This window comes from Sprattus sprattus (genome assembly GCF_963457725.1).
Source record: "Sprattus sprattus genome assembly, chromosome: 1".
NCBI classification, from domain to species: Eukaryota; Metazoa; Chordata; class Actinopteri; order Clupeiformes; family Clupeidae; genus Sprattus; species Sprattus sprattus.
In genome coordinates, this window is record NC_137920.1 from 41,540,000 (window position 1) to 41,563,984 (window position 23,985).

General features: G+C 42.4%; 2 protein-coding genes across 2 annotated transcripts; both read left to right on the forward strand.

The window, feature by feature from the left end:
• Window positions 1-54: 54 nt before the first annotated feature.
• nup133 (nucleoporin 133) lies at window positions 55-18,633 on the forward strand. Its single transcript, XM_080847085.1, has 26 exons — window positions 55-239; window positions 361-476; window positions 616-719; window positions 1,422-1,526; window positions 1,935-2,066; window positions 2,438-2,608; window positions 2,763-2,918; window positions 3,206-3,276; window positions 3,575-3,722; window positions 4,046-4,196; window positions 4,429-4,586; window positions 7,620-7,708; window positions 7,898-8,061; window positions 8,727-8,821; window positions 8,964-9,188; window positions 9,625-9,747; window positions 10,036-10,135; window positions 10,238-10,480; window positions 11,362-11,495; window positions 16,196-16,354; window positions 16,576-16,711; window positions 16,913-17,031; window positions 17,349-17,429; window positions 17,759-17,823; window positions 18,142-18,227; window positions 18,395-18,633. Exons 1-26 carry the CDS (start codon window positions 112-114, stop codon window positions 18,529-18,531), a joined length of 3,396 nt encoding a protein of 1,131 aa, XP_080703211.1. The 5' UTR covers window positions 55-111; the 3' UTR covers window positions 18,532-18,633.
• Window positions 18,634-20,014: 1,381 nt separating this feature from the next.
• On the forward strand, window positions 20,015-23,826 carry LOC308372588 (actin, alpha skeletal muscle 2). Its single transcript, XM_080847787.1, has 7 exons — window positions 20,015-20,168; window positions 21,507-21,646; window positions 21,800-22,124; window positions 22,524-22,685; window positions 22,780-22,971; window positions 23,075-23,256; window positions 23,371-23,826. Exons 2-7 carry the CDS (start codon window positions 21,518-21,520, stop codon window positions 23,512-23,514), a joined length of 1,134 nt encoding a protein of 377 aa, XP_080703913.1. The 5' UTR covers window positions 20,015-20,168; window positions 21,507-21,517; the 3' UTR covers window positions 23,515-23,826.
• The last annotated feature ends 159 nt before the right edge of the window (window positions 23,827-23,985 follow it).

Consider the following 23,985-nt stretch of genomic DNA (forward strand, 5'->3'; position numbering starts at 1 on the left):
TCCCGCGACTATTTGAGGTTTGAGCGCGACTCTCTTCATGCACGGAGAGAAAGCTAGAGTCCATTGTGAAGCCATTTCGTTTGATGCCGACAACATTAAAGAAATCACGGCATGTTTTCACCTCGTGGTACCGCAGGTTCTGGCCGTAGGCAAACAACAAGAACAGGCAGTCGAAAAAGTCTAAGCTGCACACCTACGGGACTTCTTTTCTCTCCCCGAAGGTCGGCATTGCCAGCGAGGTTAGTGACAGGCTCAACATAAACAGTATTGGAGCATCGAGGACGAAAGAGAATTGTTAATGACTCCCATTCAAAATATCAATCAATGAACATGGCAGCTTTATATCTTCTTTCTTCCCAGATCAACCCCTACACGAGTGCAGAGCCATGGTCCAGTCGAAGCGATCAACTTTGATGTACAGACATTTGGTTCCTCGCTGCCTGTCAAAGTGATGGAGGCACTTACCATGGCAGAATGTAAGTTTTACGTTTAGGCCCTCTTGGCTGTCTTAATTCGGCTGTAATAAAGGCGAATGTCGTGTTTTGGGGGAGTAAGCACTGTGATTCAGCATACTAATTATATCTTCTTACTTAAACTTCTTTGTGTGTTTGCCAGCGGATGATCTGATCTCTGTGAAGATCGAGGAGACAGGCTGGGCTTGGATGGTGTGTGGAGAGAGGCTTGTATTGTGGAAGATTTGCCAGACAGCTGTCGCCAAGGTAATGTCACTGACACTAAAGGACCGTCACCATAATAGTGGATGTTGGCCTATGAAAAACTGTACAGCGAGGTCAGACTTCGCTTAAAAGACTGCCCAACCTTTAGGAAATTAACAGGAAACATAGTCCTTAGTAAGAGGTCGTATTAACTTGCTGGCTACGCTAAGCCGTTTTCTTCTACTCAACAAGTGATGCATCGGTACGCTTGTGATTGGCGTTCACTTATAGAGTCGTTTTGTACATTTGGTTTGGCACATATTGAACAGTGATGGGATACATTACTTGCAGGGTTCTAAAGGGAAGGGTAAGGGAATCAGGCATTGATTGACTGATTCATAGCTGCATTTATTCTGATATTTGAGCAATTAATAATTCAACAGAAACAATCTGAATTTAGAAATAAATATATACCTGAGTGATGCTAAACAGCTGGCATGAATCCTGTGGAGCCACAGCAGATGAAGCCCTGTTCAGCCTATCTGGAATACATGTTGACCCTTAGGAAATGTCACCCTGGTTAGGTCTTATGCTGAGCTTTTATCGTTCAAAACAATAACATACTTGCTGTAGGTGGTTCAGGACTTGGGCTCTGTAAAAGGGCTTACAAGATGTAAGTTGTTATTGGTGCTATAACTAAATCAAATGAAAATGAACAAACAGCTTGCTATGAAAACACTTGACTGTTTTTGACATGATTCACAGTTGTCAGTGTGCAAGGACCTGCAGTTACCGTCCAGTGAGTTTGCCTACAGTGCTGACCTCATCTCCATCTCCTCTTCCAACCCGCTGGACACTGCCCCTATACAGGTGCAGTTTGTGTGTTTATTTCCCAATTCATCCTCTGTGAAGATTGGAATCACAAGCTTTTTCACAATGTTTTCTTGATTTTATGTTTTCTTAACTTTGTTAAATGTATTGCCCTTGATCATCGAAACAATGATGAAAGTATTGTAAGATGTGTATCATGTATTGCAGCTGTTAAAAGAAGTAAGACTAGTTTTACGATATTTATCACCTGGAAATTCTTCCTGCTACCTCATCCAGCCAATTCATAACATAACAAATTAATCAAATTCTTACATGAATTTCAGGTAGTTTAATGATGTGTAGCTTACACAAATATTCAAACTTAACTTAAGCGCCTAGAGACAATTGTATTGTTATGGCGCTATATAAATACAATTAAATTGAATTGAACTTCCTATGAATCTCCAGTCGGTGTGTGTTCTGGCGGTGTCACCTGAAGGTACCGTCAGGTTCTGGTCCAGTCTAGCCCACGAGGGCAGCTTTGTGGAGTCAACTGCAGACCTCGGGGGGAACCTCTGCAACTTTGTCACTGCAGTGAAGGTGAGTAATTGGAATAGAGTGGGGCACTAACACATGGAAGATTTGACACTCTGTTTCTGTTCAAGGACATCTTACACACTGTTAAGATTGTACTATGATATAAAGTTAAACCAATCAGTCATCAAGTAAAGTTATAGTATTTAGCAGACGCTTTTATCTAAATCAGTCATCAAGTATGGTAATAGTATTTAGCAGACGCCTTTATCTAAATCAGTCATCAAGTATGGTTACCGTTACAGTATTTAGCAGACGCTTTTATCTAAATCAGTCATCAAGTATGGTAATAGAATTTAGCAGACGCCTTTGAAATGACCCAAATGTTAATATTAACACCCCCTCTTTGCTTTCTCCTCCCTCCCTTGATCTTCCAGGGGAACAGTTTCATCGTCTCCTCCTACAAAGGCCAGCTCCTCCGGGTAGGGGTGGATGCTTTTGGGAAGCTGCAGCAGCGCCCCCTGCAGCAGGGTCAGGGCGTGCTGTCCGGCCTCGGACGGCGGGTCTCCAGCCTCTTTCGCATGGCAGCCACTCCCACAGATGTCACAGTCAGTCTGCCATCATTCTCCATCTTTGTTATGTCTATCTGTCCAGAGTGTTTCACCACTGACACACGATGTTAGTCAAGTTTTCTGCTCTGCACAAACATTCAGTCATCTTTGAAGATGTATCCCAAGCCCTCCTTCTGTGTGTCTTGTACAGGTGCACAGTGTTCTGTGGGTGGCTGAGACCGGATGTCTGTACACACTGAGCTCTGCAGGGCTGAGTAAGTGGGAGGTGGATGAGGGCTCTGAGCAGCAGGGCCTTAGCTGGAACCCAGTCAGCAGTCTGGAGGAGTGTATCTCTGACGCTATCTGGGTAAGCACACAAATGATGACATTTTTGCGAGATATATGAAAATGTCCTTTGCTTTATAGTTGATTAACCTGCCACTTGGCTAGGCCTTACTTATGTAAGTGTTTTTTTTATTTGTTCAGGTTTTGGTGAATTTGGTTGTTCCAGGAATACCAAGAAAGTGTTAGTGTTAATTATATGGTGATAATTCACAAAGTGTATTATTTTTATGAGCCGTCCTTTCTAAACCACGAATGGTGTGCTTTTTAAGAAACCACTCGTATCAGTATGTTTTCCTGTTTCTTTTTTAGGGGTCAGAAGTCAACTACGATGAGATGAAGGCAGGTGTGAATGTGGCATACCTGGACCTACAGATGAGCAAGTAAGCTAAATTACTTTTCTGAATCTTTATATATGTATTCACTGAGTGTAAAATAAGACTTCCAGAGGACTTAATCCCTGTTCTATATTAAATGTTTTATACACAGGAGAAATTCCTATAGATAGGTGAAATTGAAAGATGAAATCTTGTGGAAGGTAGCGTGGTGTATAATGTGTGATACATGGCTGTATGATCAACCAGTATTTATGAACCTAACCCTTTTAGAAACCATCGGACATAAAGTACATGAGAGGTGGCCATGTTTTTGTCATGTTCTTCATCTTGTGTGTTGCTATAGGGAGGGGTTGGTTGTCCTGGCTGCAGCCTGGCACCCTGCAGATACTCCCTGTCTGGTGTACTATTGTCTGGTCACATTGCCCGACCGCGTCTCCCTGACCTCGGATGAAATCTCAGTGGAAGTCACCAAACACAACCCTGCTTTTCAGGTACAGTGTTCCCAGGGGAAGTGGGCATTATGGTATGGTAGAGTGTTCCCAGGGGAAGTGGGCATTATGGTATGGTAGAGTGTTCCCAGGGGAAGTGGGCATTATGGTATGGTAGAGTGTTCCCAGGGGAAGTGGGCATTATTGTATGGTAGTGTTCACTGGGACGTGGGCATTATGGTATGGTAGAGTGTTGACAGGGACATGGGCATTCTGGGATGGTAGAGTGCATTGGGCATGTTCAGCTGTACGTTTGAATGTGTATGTTTGCCAACGTCCAATCTGTGGTTCATGTTGTCCATCTCTTGATTGGTGTGGCTCTGCAGACTGAGGAGGAGATGCACACCACCCATCTGGTCGTGCCCAGGGGCTCTCGCAGTGCTGCGTACCTGTACAATGAGGAGATGGTGTTCACCTGTTCAATGGCCAGAGGTCGAGGAGCCCTGCCTGAGGAGAGGATTGCCTTTAGTGACCCAGGTAGCACAGTCACAGACTGGTGGGGAGTGGGTGTTGGTGACGGAGTCAGATGATTTGTAGCAAATGTGTTGTGAAGAAAAACAAAACTGTTTGAGCCAGTCTAGATGTCGAGACTTAATTGTGTGATGCTTAATTGTTTTCATCTTCAAAGTTAACAGGATTTGCTATAACGACACAACAAATTCATTTTATGTATTTTTACAAATGTCTCACTTTAATTTGGCATTCACAGGAGACCGTATTCGTGGTGGAGGAGTATGTGCGAACCTGCCGGTGTTTTTCTCCCACAATAGTGGGCTTGTTGCCGTGGTACCTCGGGAGACTGTGTCCATGCTTCCTGAGATGATGGAGGATTCCCTCTGCTCCTCTCTGGCAGGTCCAGGATCAGAGGTACAGGCCAGATGTCACTTAAGGCTGATTTAGGCTCGTTTTAGACGCAGAGCCGTAAGCACGTAATTTACACAAGGGACTTGTTTTAGACAAGTTTTGATTTACGGTTCCTTAAGGTTCCTAAGGTTCCCTAAAGGATTGTGCGTGTTGCAAAGCAAAATGACGCCAGAACTGTAGATTTATTTTGAGTGAAGTAAGCGTATTTATTGCAGCAGGACAAAGGAATAAAACTTACCGGAGCATGAAAGTGTAGTGGGCGAAAGGCATGATGTTATGAATATATGTGTTACACAAAATAAAAAGGTTGGCAATTCAGTACCAGTGGCGAAAAAGACAATCACATGACCAAAAGTTCGTTTCTTGACACATCTTTTGATGACTGCGACAGGCTTTAAAACGATGTGTTTATGAGTTACATTATTCAAAGATGAGAGGTAAACGGCGAGAGAATCTCATATGTTGTCAATGCTTGTAAATGGTGCTGGCCATCAGTTAACCTCACGTTAATGTTAACTTTTGTATATGAGCAGACCGGGCTCATTCTATCAAACTCGCGGGTGCAATTGATTGATTCATGTCAATATGAACTCAATAAAAGATATCACCATGACTCACAAGTGGTGGAAAACTAGAAAATGCATTTCCTGAAGGAAATACCAGTGCATGAAATGCAAAAGTTAAGAAGAGTGAAAGAAGAAAGGAAAGAAGAGTGAAAGAAAGAAAGAAGAGTGGAAGATGGAAAGAAGAGTGGAAGAAGGAAAGAAGAAAAGAAAGAAGAGTGAAGAAAGGGAAGAAGAGTGAAGAAAGGAAAGAAGAGTGAAGAAAGGAAAGAAGAGTGAAAGAAGGAAAGAATAGTTGAAGGAAAGAAGAAAAAAAAGAAGCGTGAAGGAAGGAAAGAAGAAAGGAAAGAAGAGTGAAAGAAGGAAAGAAGAAAGGAGAGTGAAGAAAGGAAAGAAAAGTGGAAGAAGGAAAGAAGAGTGGAAGAAGAAAGGAAAGAAGAGTGGAAGAAGGAAAGAAGAGTGAACAAGAGTGCCTCTGGATAAAGAGAAAAAGAGAGTGAAAATATTGAAAAAAGGAGATAAAAATGGAGTGAAGAAGAGAGATTGAGTGTGAGAGAAAGTAGACTGAGAGGGATAGAGAGAAAGATGGAGAGATGGAGAGAAAAAAAAGTAGAGAATGGAAGGTGTCTTAATGTTCCTAGTTACAGTTAAATTGAGAGGGACAGAGAAGAGGTTGGGAGTCAGTGGGAAAATTTTGATTCGTTTTTATTTAATATCTTAAAAAGTATAAAGTTTAGAAAAGTGAAAAATACATAGCATAAGTGTCCTTTACAAGACCTACGCGACAAAGTTTGAATGAAGTTTCTACGTTAAGCGGTTCGGGCTGAATTAATCGCAGAAAAAGGTAACAAGAACTAGAAAATGCATTTCCTGAAGGAAATACCAGTGCATGAAATGCAAAAGTTAGAAAAGAAAGAAGAGTGAAAGAAGGAAATAAGAAAGGAAAGAAGAGTGGAAGAAGGAAAGAAGAAAAGAAAGAAGAGTGAAGAAAGGAAAGAAGAGTGGAAGAAGAAAAGAAAGAAGAGTGAAGAAAGGAAAGAAGAGTGAAAGAAGGAAATAATAGTTGAAGAAGGAAAGAAGAGTGAAAGAAGGAAAGAAGAAAGGAGAGTGAAGAAAGGAAAGAAAAGTGAAAGAAGAGTGGAAGAAGAGTGGAAGAAGGAAAGAAGAGTGGAAGAGAAAAGGAGTGAAAATAATGAAAAAAGGAGATAAAAATGGAGTGAAGAAGAGAGATTGAGTGTGAGAGAAAGTAGACTGAGAGGGATAGAGAGAAAGATGGAGAGATGGAGAGAAAAAAAAGTAGAGAATGGAAGGTGTCTTAATGTTCCTAGTTACAGTTAAATTGAGAGGGACAGAGAGAAGAGGTTCCTTTGATTTGGCGCAGGTGTCAGTGAAGCACAGGTGCAAGCCAGTTTAATGACCCTATTATGATGTCATAATGGCCCATGTAAGTCAATGGGAAAATTTGTATTAGTTTTTATTTAATATCTTAAAAAGTATAAAGTTTAGAAAAGTGAAAAATACATAGCATAAGTGTCATTTACAAGACCTACGCGACAAAGTTTGAACGAAGTTTGTAAGTTAAGCGGTTCGAGCTGAATTAATCGCAGAAAAAGGTAAGAAGAATAAGAAGAAGAAGAAAATGCCTAGGAATAACAATACAGGGCATTTCATGCACTGTAATAAGAAGAAGAAGCCTAGGAATAACAATACAGGGCATTTCATGCACTGTAATGAATATGAAAGTATTTGTTCGTGAATTAGCACATTCTCTCCAAACAATCGCGGGGGAGGATGGGATATTCTCTCCATAAATTCACGGTCATTTGAGCATCCTTATAAGTGTTTAAAGAGGGTTTGTAAAGGAGTTCATGTCTTCGGACCTCTTCTGTTATGTTTGTTCATAATCCATAAGAAAAGGCTTGTGAGACGGTTTGCAGGGTATTCATGATTAAAAAAAAAATCTGGGTCTAAAAAAGACTCGTAGCCTATGCTATAAAACCGGAAACGTGCGACTCTGTGAAAGGCTGTGGTTAGCCGACCAATCACATTCTTTGCGAGCTACGTAGGGCCAGAGTGTTTTTGTCGCATAGTCAGAAATTTTGGGCGAAGCACTTAAGCACGTAAGGGGGGGTATTTTACTGCGCAAGGGGGGGTTGTGTATCTTACGTGTTTATGCGTTACGTCTAAAACAGAGCATATATTACCCTTTAGAATTCTACTGCATGTTCAAGCACTACATAAAGAATAACACACAGAAAAACCTTTGTAGTTATTCTGTTTTGTAAATTCACGTTTACATTTAATTTTTAATGAAGTGGTGACTGCAAATATACATAGTATAAATGTTTGTTACATGCCAGATTCATTCAGGATTTTAAATAAATGATTGCTAACTTGATATGGGATTGCAAGTACAAACATTGAGATAAATTAAGTATAGCCTAGCACCAATAATTTCCCCTTGGATTCAAAGGCTGCTGCTGTGGAAATGCCTAAAATGGATGGAGTTGCACAGGAAGACAAAATCAAGTTACTAAAATCTGCTTTCTTGCAGTTCTGTCGGTATGTACCATCTCACACACTTACACATCGCTAACATTGTGATGTTGTTATTGGTGCACATTCTTAATTTAACATTTTTTAAATTTTTGAGGTGGTTAGGGTTAGCTTACCCTAGAGCAAACCAAACCAAACCAAACCAATCTATTGTCCATTTCCACTAAGTGCTGCGCCACTGTTTCTTTCCTGAAGGCATGATGTGGTTGGTGCTCAGACCGTGGCGGATGAACTCCTTCCCAGCGAGCGTGACGGAGGGGAGGGTGCAGAGCTGGACGAGGTGGTGGCCCAGATCAGCCGTGACCTTGTAGATGATTATCCAGCCTCTGATCCTCGCTGGGCTGAGTCAGTCCCTGACGGTGAGAGTATGTGTGTGTGTGTGTATGCGTATGTGTTTGTGTGTGTGTATGTTTGTGTGTGTGTTGTGCGTGTGTGTGTGTGCTAGGCTGGGCTGAGTCAGTGCCTGACTGTGTGTGTTTGTGTGTGTGTGTGTGTGTGTGTGTGCGTGCGTGCGTGCGTGCGTGTGTGTGCTGAGCCAGTCCCTGACGGTTAGCAGGAAATGCAAACCTCAGAGAAGGACAGGGAAAACAATGGAGAGAAAATGAACGGGACAAATGAGACAACATAGTGTTTTATTTGTATATATATATATATATGTGTATATATATATGTATGTATGTACGTATGTACAGTATGTAAATGTTGTGAATATTTACATAGTGTTGTTAAAAGGGAATAAGGACTACGATACCAGTATTCCAAAAATGGTATTTAAATGTTCAGTCCATGATTTGTATCCAATACACTTTTTGTCAAATTTGTGGAATTGCCCCTCAAGTCCTGACTCTGAAAATGGAAAACAAACCTAGTGGCTCAGACCGAACAATAAGTAATTCCAGCCAATCAACATGTTGCATCAGGAGCAACAAATAACAACAACCTTTTGCCACAATTACAGACTATTCCTTTAAATGTGGAATATGTCAGTATAACAGTACATTATTTGTCATCTTCTGTGACCCAGAGGGTGCTGGCTTTCCCCTGACCTCCCTTATATTGCTGCACCAGTTAGAGGACAAGATGAAGGCCCACGGATGCCTAATGGACTTCCTGAATCAGGTAAAGCTACTATTAATGTAAGGTGCCTGTATGACGCAACAATAGCAGGGCAACTTTTCTCTCTCATTAGATTATGATTTTACACTTTCACATTTTCTAACTAATTTCACTTTTTAATCTAATTTCCTCCCCTTTCCCTCAGATGGGTCTTCTGGAGCGCTTGAGCTCAACCACAGTGCAGTCGTCTCTTATGGCGACCAGGCTGTTGCTTTGCGAGCACGCAGAGAAACTGACGGCAGCCATTGTGCTGAAGAACCACCACGCCAAGCACCCAGACCTGGTCAATCCCGCCATTGTCAGCGCCCTGAAGAGGAGCAGCGCTGACGTACCTGCCAGCCTCACCCCTGCAGACGTCTTCTTTAGAGAGGTGCAGGACCGCTCAACAACCACTTTAATGTGCAACAGTGTTCATGAAATGGTGTAATTGTGCATCTCAGTGTAGATGTAGACAGGTAGTTTTGATGTTTGGCAAATACTATTTACCAAAGGGCATTAAGCTTGGGCAGCAGACAAGACTTTGTAGATAACACATACTCGTGAAATGATTAACCCCAGCTTTGGTGTTTCAATTCAATTAAATGAGCAAATGATTTGTACTTTATTTAATCACACAATACACTCACGATAAGGGTTCAAAAGTATTTGTTCATGTATTGCAATTGTGAAAGGGCCACTGAAGTAACAGAGTCGGGCATGTCCTTTCTGATCCTCTGAGACATGATGATTCACTAAGTTGTCAGTGAACTTTCTCCCTTATGAATGTGTGTACACGCTTCTGGTATGTAACAAGACCTATGTCTCAGGTGTCCGGGATCTCTGTCATCTTTGAGTGTCTCCTGGACGAGGAGGAGAAGGCTCTGAAGGAGAACCCCATCAATTCCCTCAAGTGGGCCGAAGTTGTCATCGATGTCAACAACATCATCAAGGTGCGCAAGGCAACATTTCTGCTTCTTTCTTCATACTGTTATCATCACCAGTAGACCATATACAAATGTCCTCCATTCTAACTGTTATGATCACCAGTAGATCTCCATTCTCAACCTCCTGCATGTAACCTGTAACCCCCCTTCTTTAACTTCTTGAAGTATTGATGAACTATGAACACAGTTGAGAATGTAAGGTCCATTGTCATTGGAGAGGAGTTGAATCTGTTTAGACTGAACCCAGCTGGTATTATGTGGGGTGTAACTGAAGATTGTTGTTTGATTTTGCAGGATATGCTTCAAGCAGCATGCCAGTACAGAGAGAGTAAAGCCTCTTTCTACCGAGCTTCAGAGACTGCTGAGTCAGAGCCAGAGTATATCCCATGGACAGGTAACACACACACACACACACACACACACAAAATATGCAAGCATAAGTGAATGTCACAACACATTTGTCTCAATTTTCCTTGTCCATTTGTGTTCCCGCCAGCCTCTAGTGGCGTTCGATCAGTCATCACTCGGCAGAATGAAGTCATCCTCAAAACGGTGTACCCCCACGCTGACTCTGAGCTGCGCAACACGCTGAGTGAACAGCTGGTGGCGCTGCTCAACTCCTATCTGAGTGGCTATGTGGCCCAGCTGAGCTCAGTGAACCGGGCGACCCAGTCGGACCGCTACAGCTCCCTGGAGATGGAGTACACTCAGAGGCGCTCCGAGCTTCTCCACCCACTGTGTGAGTTCAGGCAGGCCAGGCCTTGTCTTATGGACGTGGAAGCTTAATTTAGGCCTGACGGCAGTGTGTATCTTGTTATCAGTCAATCTATTGGGACAAATGATGCCTACGTCCTTGTTGTCAGCCAAAGTTCTCTGTTGAAGCACTCAGAAAGTTTGTATCTCTCCAACTCTTGCACCATATCTTCTGGGTTAATTTTGTAATTATTGTCTCTATTCTGACTGAGTGAAGAAAGTAAAAAATGCACAGTCTGAGCTATATTGTATAGTCTCTGCCTATCTCTTTAATGTTATCTAAACAACTAATGATTTGTAATGTGCTACAGCCGCTAACCTTTGTCAGGCAGCCACTGTGGCTTGTCACTCATAAGCTATCCCTCTGCTATTCTTTGTCGATCTTTTAGATTTTGAGAGTGGTGAGATAATTGCTCAATGTTTTGTTTGGCTTGAGTGATTGCTGTGGTTGTGTTTTTTAGCCAGTGGAAAATAACATGTTAACCAAAGTGTTAAGATATATATAAGATAAAACTGCCAAGCTACAATAACAAAGGGAAATACATGCTCTTCAAAAATCAGTAGGAGAAATGCATAAAAAAGGAAGAGAATACTTCTAACATTTAGTCAGGCACTATATTTAACTATCATAACAAACAGAAGGGACAAACATGCCTAAGGTGGCTTTGTTTCATAAGTACTCATTATAATAGTGGCCGCTCAAGGAATGTGTCCTAACCCAACCAAGGAGCCATGGTGGCTGCAGGCTTACCCAGACAGCACCTGATATAACACGGTGATCAGTCGTTTAAAGGTGTTGTATAGCTGCTTTAATGTGTTGTAGACCTTGAAATTGATTCAATATGTGCTTCTGTGTGTGTGGATCAGTGGATCTGGGCCAGTACCAGTGGGTGTCGGCCCTGGCTGAGAAGTATGGTGACTTTGATATCCTGGTGCAGATGTGTGAACAGACAGACAACCAGAGCCGTTTACAGCACTACATGAGTAAATTTGCTGATCAGGTAAGAGCAATCAACCCCAGATATCCCCATGCCACACTCAAGTGGTCTATCCCGTACCCCCCTCTCTTATCAAGAAGTCTAACCCATACCCCCTCTCATCAGGTAGTCTAACCCGTACCCCCCTCTCTAATCAAGTAGTCTAACCCATACCCCCCTCTCTAATCAAGTAGTCTAACCCATACCCCCTCTCATCAAGAAGTCTAACCCATACCCCCTCTCATCAAGAAGTCTAACCCATACCCCCTCTCATCAGGTAGTCTAACCCATACCCCCCTCTCTAATCAAGAAGTCTAACCCATACCCCCCTCTCTCATCAGGTAGTCTAACCCATACCCCCCTCTCTAATCAAGTAGTCTAACCCATACCCCCTCTCATCAAGTAGTCTAACCCAGGGTTTCTCAACCCATGGGCAATGGGCCACAGAGCACTATCATTAGGCCGCAAAAATGTTTCGGATTTTTTTTTTTTTTTTCATTGGTGGGCCGCGGAGAGAGTAACTGATTTTAAATTGAGAACAATATTAATTAAGGACGTCAAAGTCAACGCGTACATCTATGATATTATTGTGGCCGAGATTAATGTGATACAAATTTTTAATGCAGTTAACGCAACTTTGTTTACTTCCGGTGTGCGTTGACACGAAACCGGCGCGTGTCTGCAGTCAGTTAGGCAGAAGCGACCGAGACGGTAGTGAAAGTTGGAGAGAGCTGAGGGATTGTTTGGTGGAAAGTTTCTGTTTAAGAGGCAAAATGACGGAACAATCGACAAATCTAAAGTTGTATGTAGCATTTGTCAAGCTGAATTTAGCTGTCACTTAAGCAACTCGTCTTTAAGTTATCACCTTAATGCAAAGCACCCACCAGAAAGCAACCCCAGGTTAGATGGTCGCCAACCCACACTATTCTTACGATTTACCGTCGAGTGGCAACATTGTGTTTCGCATATTCCTTGCTTGACGGCGAGAGAGCACGAAAAATATACCATTAAACAACAGTGTCTAAAGTACAAGCTGTCTGAAGTGATTACTCGTAAATGTATAGGATTCGACGGACGTCAGTAACGTTGCATTAGTGCTGTTTTTGTGCGTTATCATTGAAGTGGATATGCTTTTCTGTGGACAGCTACCAACTCAAACGACTGCCCAGGAATGATTGGTGCTATTTATGTTGATATTAGATTGCAGCCAAAGATTTAATTCATTATTTAAATTATTCTTATCATTATATTGACCTATTTGAACCTATATGTTTGCATGTGCACATCACCTATTTTAATTAGGGCTAGCTGAGTGGTATTGTTTGCATGTTCCATCACTTGTTTTGAGTACATGCTATCTTTTGGGTCCTGACTTGTTTGTTGTGCACAAATAGGCCTAGGCCTACTGCAATTAAGTTCTCTGTGCGTATTTATGTTGTTTTCGGGTGCACAATACAATTTTGATGCAATATCTAGAGTAAGATTTTCTTTTATTTATTTCTAGGCTTCCACCTGTGGCAGGTGCTGATGTTGCTTTTTCTCACACATAACAATCGCTTATTAATTAGAATGAATGTATTATAGATTCAATTAGCCTAATGGAATATAGATTTGGTAAAATAAGCGGGGTGTCTGTTGGGCCCGACCTGTTACAAATACAAAAAGTTGGGCCTCGGAGTCAAAAAGGTTGGGAACCCCTAGTCTAACCCATACCCCCCTCTCTTATCAAGTAGTCTAACCCAAACCTCCCTCTCTTATCAAGTAGTCCAACCTGTACCCCCCTCCCTTATCAAGTAGTCTAACCTGTACCCCCTCTCATATCAAGTGGTCTAACCTGTACCCCCTCTCATATCAAGTGGTCTAACCTGTACCCCCCTCTCTTATCAAGTAGTCTAACCCGTACCCCCCTCTCTTATCAAGTAGTCTAACCCATACCCCCCTCTCTTATCAAGTAGTCTAACCCGTACCCCCCTCTCTTATCAAGAAGTCTAACCTGTACCCCCCTCTCTTATCAAGTAGTCTAACCCATACCCCCCTCTCTTATCAAGTAGTCTAACCCATACCCCCCTCTCTTATCAAGTAGTCTAACCCATACCCCCCTCTCTTATCAAGTAGTCTAACCCATACCCCCCTCTCATCAAGTGGTCTAACCTGTACCCCCCTCTCTTATCAAGTAGTCTAACCCGTACCCCCCTTTCTTATCAAGTAGTCTAACCCGTACCACCCTCTCTCAAGTAGTCTAACCCATACCCCCCTCTCGTATAAAGTAGTCTAACCCATACCCCCCTCTCGTATAAAGTAGTCTAACCCATACCCCCCCCCCCCCTCTCTTATCAAGTAGTCTAACCCATACCCCCCTCTCTTATCAAGTAGTCTAACCCATACCCCCCCTGTATAAAGTGGTCTGACCTGTACCCTCTTTCTTATCAAGTAGTCTAACTAGGGATGCAAAATATCGATTAATTCATTAATCATTAGTTGATAATCTTATCGATCGACTTTCGATTAATTGATAAGCAGCGTTTTTCACCTGAGTTTCAGTGCTTCAATATCAGCTAAATAGTTGAGTTATTATATTACATTACATTATAAAAATTATATTCTATTCTATTCTATTCTACATTCCTCAAGTAATTATGCATTAGGAAAAGAAAGCAGAAAAGTTTTTTTATGGTATAACAAAATACATTCTTTAATTTAAAACAAAGAAATAAATTATGGACTGGCTCAGTTCTTGCATTTGAAACAGACATAAAAAAAAAAAGAATAGAAGAAATTAAATAGAGAGCCAAACAGAATATTATTGAGCCTATAGATTATGAAGAAACTGCATCTAGGCTATTACAAGCTAAATAGCCAACACAACTCTCTGAAGTTTAACTCGCGCTCACGGTAGTGAGGGGTAGAGTAGTTACATTCTTAATGGCAAGCCATCAGGCAAGGGTAAGCTAGCCCGCTAACGAGCTAGGTATATAATATCATTAAGCCTGAGTGAGCTAGTCCGCTATCAAGCTAAATAGCCAACTCAACTCTTACTTACTTACTTACCAACTCTCATGAGCCAAACTCGCAGGCACACGTTAGCGCGGGAGTAGACAGAGATATTCACATTCATAGCAAGGTGAGCTAGCCCGCTAACGAGCTAACAGCTAACCTGAGTTTTAAGCCTTAACTCGCGGCAGTAAGCGAGAGAAGGTATAATACAGTGTAGCTGTTATTTTAGGTTGACCAGGTGAACTGGTGGTGCCATGCAGGACAGCAGCATGCACGGTGTTCAAGTGATAACTGAGTGAGCTAGTGGAACTATTGTATTTCAATACCGCATTACACAGAGAACATTTGACTTCTTTGCCTGAATTAACAATGTTGAAGTGGTCCCACACCGCACTTCTTTTCGCCCGCTTCATTTTGTTTTCAACCGGCCTCTCGCGCTAGCGCCCTCTAGCGATTAATCGTGATTAATACATTTTGATCGAGCAACCTCTTGATCGACAATTAATCTAAAGTCGATTAATCATTTGCATCCCTAAGTCTAACCCGTACCCCCCTCTCTCATCAAGTAGTCTAACCCGTTTCCCCCTTTCTTATCAAGTAGTTTAACCCATACCCCCCTCTCTTATCAAGTAGTTTAACCCATACCCCCCTCTCTTATTAAGTAGTCTACCGTAAATCCTCAAATTGTGGCCGGGGCTTGTATTTACTTAGGCTGCACAGCGCACCGGCCTTTATTTGGGGCAGGCTTGTATTAGGGGCAGGCCTTTATTTCTTACTTATCTTCTGTTATAGAATTGTATTTTTTAAATAATGGGCATAATTGCAGTAGGCAAATATAATTCATTGCATATGCGTTCAACACTTCCTGCACATCGCGTAGCGCTTTAGGTTGGGGTGTGTCAACGTAAAAGAGTTATGGTCTCCACTGTCAGTCAAGGAGGAAAATATTTCCAAAGCCTTGAATTTAATAATTTTTCTAGACACTCTATTATGCTTATCGCGGACTGAAAACATTTATTCAACGAGCTGGTTTGATATTCAGCCTAACTTTCTTTCTACCTCCACCTGCTAGTCGTAGCCTATCGCATTCGTCTCAGGTCAATGTCAAACTTCTTTGCTGCTTTTTCTCCCGAATGTTCTTCAGCAATCAGCATACACCATCTCTTTGAATTTAATATCAAACTTACGTAAGTCTACTACTGCTTTATGATCCCTTCTGGAAAAAGTAACCTAGCCAACTAAAACGTTACAGATAAACAACAGTAGGCTATACGATACGTGCAATTGGCTAAACATTCGCCTAGTAGTCCTACGTGAGGACATTTCTTTTTTTATTGCAAACAGCCCATGAGATTAACCAACAATATGATATAATATGATATTAAACATGAGGAGAACATGTATTTGTGAAATGCATTCAATTACATTGTGATGCCTACTTTGAGCCGACGGACTGATGCTGGTAGGCTACAGTAATATACCGGTAGGCTACTTTATTTTACCCCCGGCTTGTATTCCGGGCCCGGCCTTTATTTGTCAGTATGGACCACGACCCCGGCTACTATCTGAAGCCCGGCTTCTAATTGAATCCCGGCCTTTATTTGAGGATTTGCGGTATATCCCCATACCACACTCTCTGATCAAGTAGTCCATACATGTTTTTGTCATGTATTGTTGTGGAGTGTTCTGGAGTGTTCTTCAGGGTTCTGAGGGTTCTCTACTTTCTGTAGAATTTTGCAGACTTCCTGTTCCGCTGGTACATGGAGAAGGGGAAGAGGGGGAAGCTGCTCTCTCAGCCCGTCGCCCAACACCAGCAGCTGGCCAGCTTCCTGCAGGCCCACGAGCACCTCAGTTGGCTTCATGACATCCACGTGCACGACTACCAGAGCGTAGGAACCTCTTCAACTGTCTCTTTCATGCGTACACACACACACACACACACACACACACACACACACACACACACACACATATACACACACACACACACACATACACCCACACACAGGTGTCTATGTGGCATACACATGCTTGAAGATCAGCGTGTAGTAATCTTTTGAGCACACTTCTACGCCCTAGACCCATCTCTCTGTGTTCTCTGTGTATTCAGGCTCACCAGACTCTGCACAGTCAGGCCAACGTGGAGACACGCTACTTTGTCAAGAAGAAGACTCTGCTGGCCCTCGGTAAACTAACAGCTCTCGCCTCAGACATGTCAGGGGCCACCATGCAGAAGCAACTAGATGGTAAGTTCTAAATATGACCATAGTGACCATACCCCTTACACAGTATCCAAATGACTATCAAACCAGTGCTTTTTTCTATTCTTAACTCAATGCATTGGGGAGTTTATAATTGTATGGTACCTTCACACTTCACCTTTAATTGAGATATTATTTTTGGACAGGAATGCTTGTATGATGGTCAGTTATGTCTTTGGTTTCCAGATATCATAGAGCAGGAGAGGTTCCTACTGCATCAGGAAACACTTCCCAAACAGTTGCTGGAGGAGAAACAACTCAACCCTGACACAATGCCTCTTCTCAGTGCACACAACCTGATAAATGTGAGAGCACGCACACGCACGCACACACACACGCACATACACACACACACACACACACACACACACGCAGGCACACACACACACACACACTCACACACGCACATACACACACACACACTCTCACTTACACACACACTCTCTTACACACACACACGCACACACACGCAGGCAGGCACACTCACACACACACACTATCAATAACACTCTCACAGCGGTAGTGCCAAACTCCCACACATACATCTTTGCCCGATGTATGTCCCTCTTCACTGTATATCTACCGCCCACCATCTTTTTCATATGTTCCCTGCACCCTCCAGCTATACATCTGTGATGATAACCGCCGAGCCAACGAGTATGATTTCAAAAAAGCCCTGGACCTTCTTGACTACATAGACGAGGTTTGAATCTGCTTCTTCTGAGTTCAGCTCCTTTACATGTATAGTTCTCAGTCTCCTGCAGAGAGTTCTGGAACTCTGCACAGAAATTACATGAATCTTATTCTCAGTGATCAAAAGAATGCAAATAAATTAAGTAAAAATGGTTATTCCATGTTGGTGGTTATTCCATGTTGGTAAAAATGTTTATTCCATGTTGGATCTTTCTAAATTGATGAAGATCTCAAATTTTAATAAAACAGATTGTCAGAAATCTTATGTGGGTTCACGCACGTCTAGGTGAGGATGTAGATGCTCTGGTTTGGCTCATGAACGTCTCTATGTGTCATCAGGAGGACGCTGTGGACATCGAGGCCCTGAAGTGTGAGATCCTTTGCAAAGCCTTGAAGAGGGATGAGTAAGTCTGCCACCTCCACAACAGCCAGCCACCTTCCAATGTTTAACTTGGCTATAAAACACTTCCTTTCATTCTGAAGAGCTCCCCTGTGCCTGCTTATACTTACGGCTGAGCATTATTACACACACACACACACACACACACACACACACACACACACACACACACACACACCCCCGACCTGATGTTTATGCTAGTCGGTTGCCCTGCTCTGCACTTCCAACAGTTCTAATCCACTCAGTTCAGTTCCAACAGAAGCGTTGGCTGTCACTATAAAGCTGTTTCTGTAAATGCATCTCTCTGTCTCCTTTATTGTAGCTGGGCAGCTGATGGTAATGATAACCCCGTGGAAGCAGCAAAAGACAGTATCTTTATCCGAATTATCGAGAAGCTAATCCAAGAAGGTATTACCTGACATGCTGCCGTGTGTTCTGTGTTTGTGTCATTGCTGGAGTCATTCAAACATGATTGGGGTTGTGTGGTTCAGTTGGAGACACTCAAGAGCTCACTTTCCCTTTCAACCTTTGTATCTTGCCAATCGCTCATCGATTATCCTCTCTTTCTCTCTCAGGTGTGTCCCTGCAGACATACCTGCCTGATGTCAAAGAACTGTTGCAGTTGGAAGAGATTGAAATCCTACGAGCCAAGCCTTACTTTGAGTTTGTACTGAGAGCCAACTATGAGCATTACCTACAGGTTCAGATGTGAGCCCAGCCTTCCTGTTTCCTCTATCCTTTTTTTTCTTATGATAGCGTATGTTTTTATATGCATAATTCAAACTCTTTCTCTGAATAAATATTTTTTAAGTTATTGTTGCCTCTTTTCTTAAGTTGCACGCCAAATATAGATAGCAAGTCTTAGTCTGTCTCCAGCTGACACTTGAAGGGTATGTATGTTTATTTATAACTTGAGGACCCACCACCCTACCACCCCACCCCCCCCCCCCCCACACACACCACACCATACTTCCTCCTTAGACTCCTTGGCACTCCCCCTTTCTTCCCACATTCACCCTCCCTTTCCCTACCTAGAAGTGCCCGAGCTGCAAGCGATCCTTTTGGTCAATATATTCGACCCTAAATATACACGTCCAAGGCAAACGTCTTTGAGGCACAGATGCTGACATGCGCTTCATGCTGTAGTAGGAATCTTTGAGGGGTGCAATTGATCTACTTGACTACTGGCAGGAACAGATGTCTCAGGGAGTCTTGAGGCTCCTATAAATAGCGTTGGGGGAGGTTAATTTGGGGGACAACCCGGATTAATAACCACAGCTTTTACTAGGCCCTTTTGAGGCCCTACATGGGCTGTGTGGGAGAACTCAAACCTGTTCTTTCATTGAGGAGGGGGGAGTAGCTTCTTTTTTGTTGGGTCAGGATTGGGTAAATTATAGTTCCAAGATGGGTGGACTGTTACATGTCTGATCAGAGTAACAGAGGTGTGTGGATACACAGATTTTTGGTTGAAATGTTCATTTAAAATTATTTTGTCTGCATAATTCCCTAAAGTATGGAGGCCAATGCATTTCCTAGTTTTTTTCTGGCCTGTAATGACCATGTCCTCATTGGACCTGCATACATACATTCAATATTGAAATGTCTTTATAGAACTATGCAACATATTGACTTCTTAAAAATAGGTAATTTTAGTGAAATTTAGTCAGTTGCAGAGAGCAAGAGCAATTCCCCAAAATAGCGACACAATTTTGGTGCAAAAGGAATTAGGCACTATTTTATCACCTATCAAACTGAGTCAATTTGCAGCTACCAAAATTGATCAGGAAGCTATCAATACTTTTAAATGTGGTTCACAGTTTTATAAGTATTATTATGATTATTGAGCCAGGCTACTCATGACCATAACTAGAGTTATTAAGCACTACAGTGATAGTAATTTTAACTTAAACGACAGTAGTCCACCACTACAGATGACAAAATTAACTACTTCATTAATAGGCCAAGGGGTTTACAGTCCCGCCTAGAAGAGCGTCCCTATTCGAAATGTCATACTAGAGCAAGAGGGTTACAACCCCTGATCTTCCATACACGGCTCGGACACCATGGCTTGGGTTAGGGTCTAGCTTCCCATATATGGACTGTCACGGGCACTGTATGCACGGAGGAGCCAAGCAGTTGCGAGCAGTGTGCCCACCACACACACCAATCTGAGCCAAATATGGATGGGGGTCGGAGCAAATACCTGTGTAATACATTGATATTCCTGAAGGCTGCCGGGAGAAAAAAAGGAGGGGTGCAAGAGAACGAGTATATAAGCATCCTGGTGGTCCCCATGTCTGTGTACCATTATCCAGCAGCGGTTGAACTACTAGGCAGGAAACTCCACAGGTAAGTGTGCTGAACAGGACCGGATTTCTCACTCATTGAACATCGAGGTTATACTGAACATCGAATACTTTGGATACTTTACCATGAAGGGACATCATTTGAAATCCGAATTAAACATTGCCAATGAATACGGAACGGATAAAACCTAACGAATAGTTATTCTGTTTTGACAAGCGTGTGTGCAACTGGCGCTGCTGCCGTTCACCAGGCTTGGCTTGACGCTGCTAGACCGTGAAGTCGACTTTTAAAACTTACTGTAGTTAGTAGAAACTGTAGGCTATTCAACTCTGACTTCATGTAGGCTGACGAATCTATTTCAAGGATTTGATAATCGAGAAGCTCTCTGATTAATGTCAAGTAATCCAAGGGCAATGTCATAAATAGTTGGACATTAAAGTATATCAGTTCACAAGCTCGGTAAACATTCAATGGCTTACGGTTATTCAGAACAAAATATCTCCTTCTTAATGTCTAATGGCATAAGCTAAGTTGAGACCAATTGGCAATTGCTTTAACCAACATCAGTTAAATTGACTATTGAAGTAGGCCTATTCCTTGACAGAAAGTTTAGGTGCATGCTGCCTTCTTGTGCTAGTGAATGAATGATGCTGATAATAGAGACATGGATAAACATTTTCATTTATTTGTTTATATTAAGAGGCATTATTTATTCATTTGTGAACTAATTATAGGTTAAAAAAGCCTATCATACATCTGGTAGGAGCTGTGCTCCTAGAAATTTTAATCTTTTTTTGTCTGGCAAGATATTTCTTGCTCACGACCAGTAATAAAATATCAGTAACAAGTTATAATACCATATTAAGATTATTAAGGACTGAAATGCTTAAAGCAAGTGAAATGATCTAACATTAATGCTTGAAACTAGAATTTTCATAATTATAAGGCGGTTTGAAGTACAAAACTGCTTTTCCAAAGTCCGAATCAAGACAAATGTAATTGTTTTAAGTCTGACCACATTCGTTTTTTAGATATATTTGGGTTCTTTTAAAAAAATATATATATTGTTAAGTCAAATTTTCCTGTACATTTTTCCAGATAATTTTGCTTATTTTAAGTATTATATATCCCATATTATTACTTTTTTCTTGTTTTTTAAAGCAGAGTTTTTCCAGTGTAGGCCATTATTTTAAGAATTACTCAGCATTTTGACAGCCTTATTGTTTTACAAAGCCTATTGGAGCATAGAAGTTGTCTTAGACTCTTCACAGATTTGTGCAGGCTGGATGTTAACATGCGTAGCCCAAGTGACAGGTGTTAGCTGAGCTGGTATTTGTGGCATGTAAAAGTGAAACCCCATCTCTGTATGTCTCTGAGCAGTATCCATCAAGATGTGTGACGACGACGAGACTACCGCTCTTGTGTGCGACAACGGCTCCGGCCTTGTGAAAGCTGGCTTCGCCGGTGATGATGCCCCCAGGGCTGTATTCCCCTCCATTGTTGGCCGCCCCCGTCACCAGGTACGACCCCTTTCCCCTCAACTTAGAAAGCTCCGCTTTTCAACCTTTTTTGATTTAAAATAATAACTGATATTTGCAATTGCTGCAAATATTGGTTTTATACAACGCTGTTGTTACAATTCCCACAATCTGCCTTTCTACCTCTTCCTCCAGGGTGTGATGGTCGGTATGGGACAGAAGGACTCCTACGTAGGAGATGAGGCTCAGAGCAAGAGAGGTATCCTGACTCTGAAGTACCCCATTGAGCACGGTATCATCACCAACTGGGATGATATGGAGAAGATCTGGCATCACACCTTCTACAATGAGCTGCGTGTGGCACCCGAGGAGCACCCCACCCTGCTCACAGAGGCCCCCCTGAACCCCAAGGCCAACAGAGAGAAGATGACCCAGATCATGTTTGAGACCTTCAACGTCCCAGCCATGTATGTGGCCATCCAGGCTGTCCTGTCCCTGTACGCTTCTGGCCGTACCACTGGTGAGCCCTCTTCCATCTCTACACATCTCTGATCAGAATCAGAGTCAGAATTCTTTTAAATGGCCAAGAATATTTACACATACAGGAAATTAACTTGGTGTTGTTGTGCATAGGACATAAAACACATAACATACCAACAAAATAAGAATAATAATAAAAGACAAATGTTTTATAAGATAGAACATTAAATAATAATAAATAATTTGGGCACGTGCAGGGCTAAGATGCAGTGAATGTGAATGAGCAAACCCAGAGTCAGTTTGATGCAGGGGGTTTGTTTGTGAACCCCACATCTACATTTGCCTAAGAAACACTCGCAGTAGTTGTGAGGTGATTAATAAACAGACACACCCAGTGATATCTGGACTTGTAAACTTACTCTCTGGTTCCTCTTCTCAGGTATTGTGCTGGACTCCGGTGATGGTGTGTCTCACAATGTCCCCATCTATGAGGGTTATGCTCTCCCCCATGCCATCATGCGTCTGGATCTGGCTGGTCGCGATCTGACTGACTACCTGATGAAGATCCTGACAGAGCGTGGTTACTCTTTCGTGACAACCGGTAAGTAAAAAGAGTCAAAGCCACAGTTTCAGTCTTAAAACTGCACTTTAAATGATGACCCTCTGAAACTTAAACAAAAACATGCCTTTCACAGCTGAGCGTGAGATCGTGCGTGACATCAAGGAGAAGTTGTGCTATGTGGCTCTGGACTTCGAGAATGAGATGGCAACCGCTGCCTCCTCCTCCTCTCTGGAGAAGAGCTACGAGCTCCCCGACGGTCAGGTCATTACCATTGGTAATGAACGTTTCCGTTGCCCTGAGACCCTCTTCCAGCCTTCCTTCATTGGTAAGTATACAGGAACACATGAACACAACAGTTCATCATCTCCACCTTTTGTTCTGTCTTGTCTTGGGAAGGAGCTTTTCTCACTTGGGCCTCTCACTCATAGGTATGGAGTCCGCTGGTATTCATGAGACTGCCTACAACAGCATCATGAAGTGCGACATTGACATCAGGAAGGACCTGTACGCCAACAATGTCTTGTCCGGTGGTACCACCATGTACCCTGGTATTGCTGACAGGATGCAGAAGGAGATCACTGCTCTGGCCCCCAGCACCATGAAGATCAAGGTGATTATCTGCTTCCCATTCCAATTCAATCTGACTAAGCTATAGCATAACATTAACATTAACATCAAGTATAACACTTGACTTAACGATCTCTCTCCTTCTTCCTTGCTCTAGATCATTGCCCCACCTGAGCGTAAGTACTCTGTATGGATTGGTGGCTCCATCCTGGCTTCCCTGTCCACCTTCCAGCAGATGTGGATCACCAAACAGGAGTACGATGAGGCAGGCCCCAGCATTGTCCACCGCAAATGCTTCTAAGCGAATCACCCATGGATCATTTCTTGCTCAGGAACCAACAGCCCGCTGCTGTTATTATGGGACAATTTTTTACAAGTTTTTTTCCAGCCAACTATTTGTTACAATGACGCGAAACTGAAAGGATTTCAGCCTCTACAAACACAGAGAAAAACATCAAGAAATGAGAAATGTCATCCTTTGAATGTATGCTTGTAGAGGGTGCAAGTTGCCTTGCTTGTATTCTTAAAGTTGGTCAATTGTAGTCCTATTATCTGTTCCATCTACCAGATCAATAACACCAACAGGAAATAAAACTTATGAACTATTTACAAATGTCTTTGTCCTAACTATGGGGGGAAACACGAATATGGGAAAATACTTTTTTCATCCTTTACACACTGTCAATACACACACATCAACCATTACATGTCTCTGCCATTACCCTCTGGGTAGCCTACACATAAAGAAACCTGAACTACTGAACAATTGAAA

Coding starts and splice junctions, on each gene's coding strand:
- LOC308372588 (XM_080847787.1), top strand. CDS start 21,518: ATGTGTGACGACGACGAGACTACCGCTCTTGTGTGCGACAACGGCTCC. Junction 21,647..21,799: donor TTGGCCGCCCCCGTCACCAG/GTACGACCCCTT, acceptor CTCTTCCTCCAG/GGTGTGATGGTCGGTATGGG. Junction 22,686..22,779: donor TTACTCTTTCGTGACAACCG/GTAAGTAAAAAG, acceptor TGCCTTTCACAG/CTGAGCGTGAGATCGTGCGT.
- nup133 (XM_080847085.1), top strand. CDS start 112: ATGTTTTCACCTCGTGGTACCGCAGGTTCTGGCCGTAGGCAAACAACA. Junction 3,723..4,045: donor AACACAACCCTGCTTTTCAG/GTACAGTGTTCC, acceptor GTGGCTCTGCAG/ACTGAGGAGGAGATGCACAC. Junction 18,228..18,394: donor CGAGAAGCTAATCCAAGAAG/GTATTACCTGAC, acceptor TTTCTCTCTCAG/GTGTGTCCCTGCAGACATAC.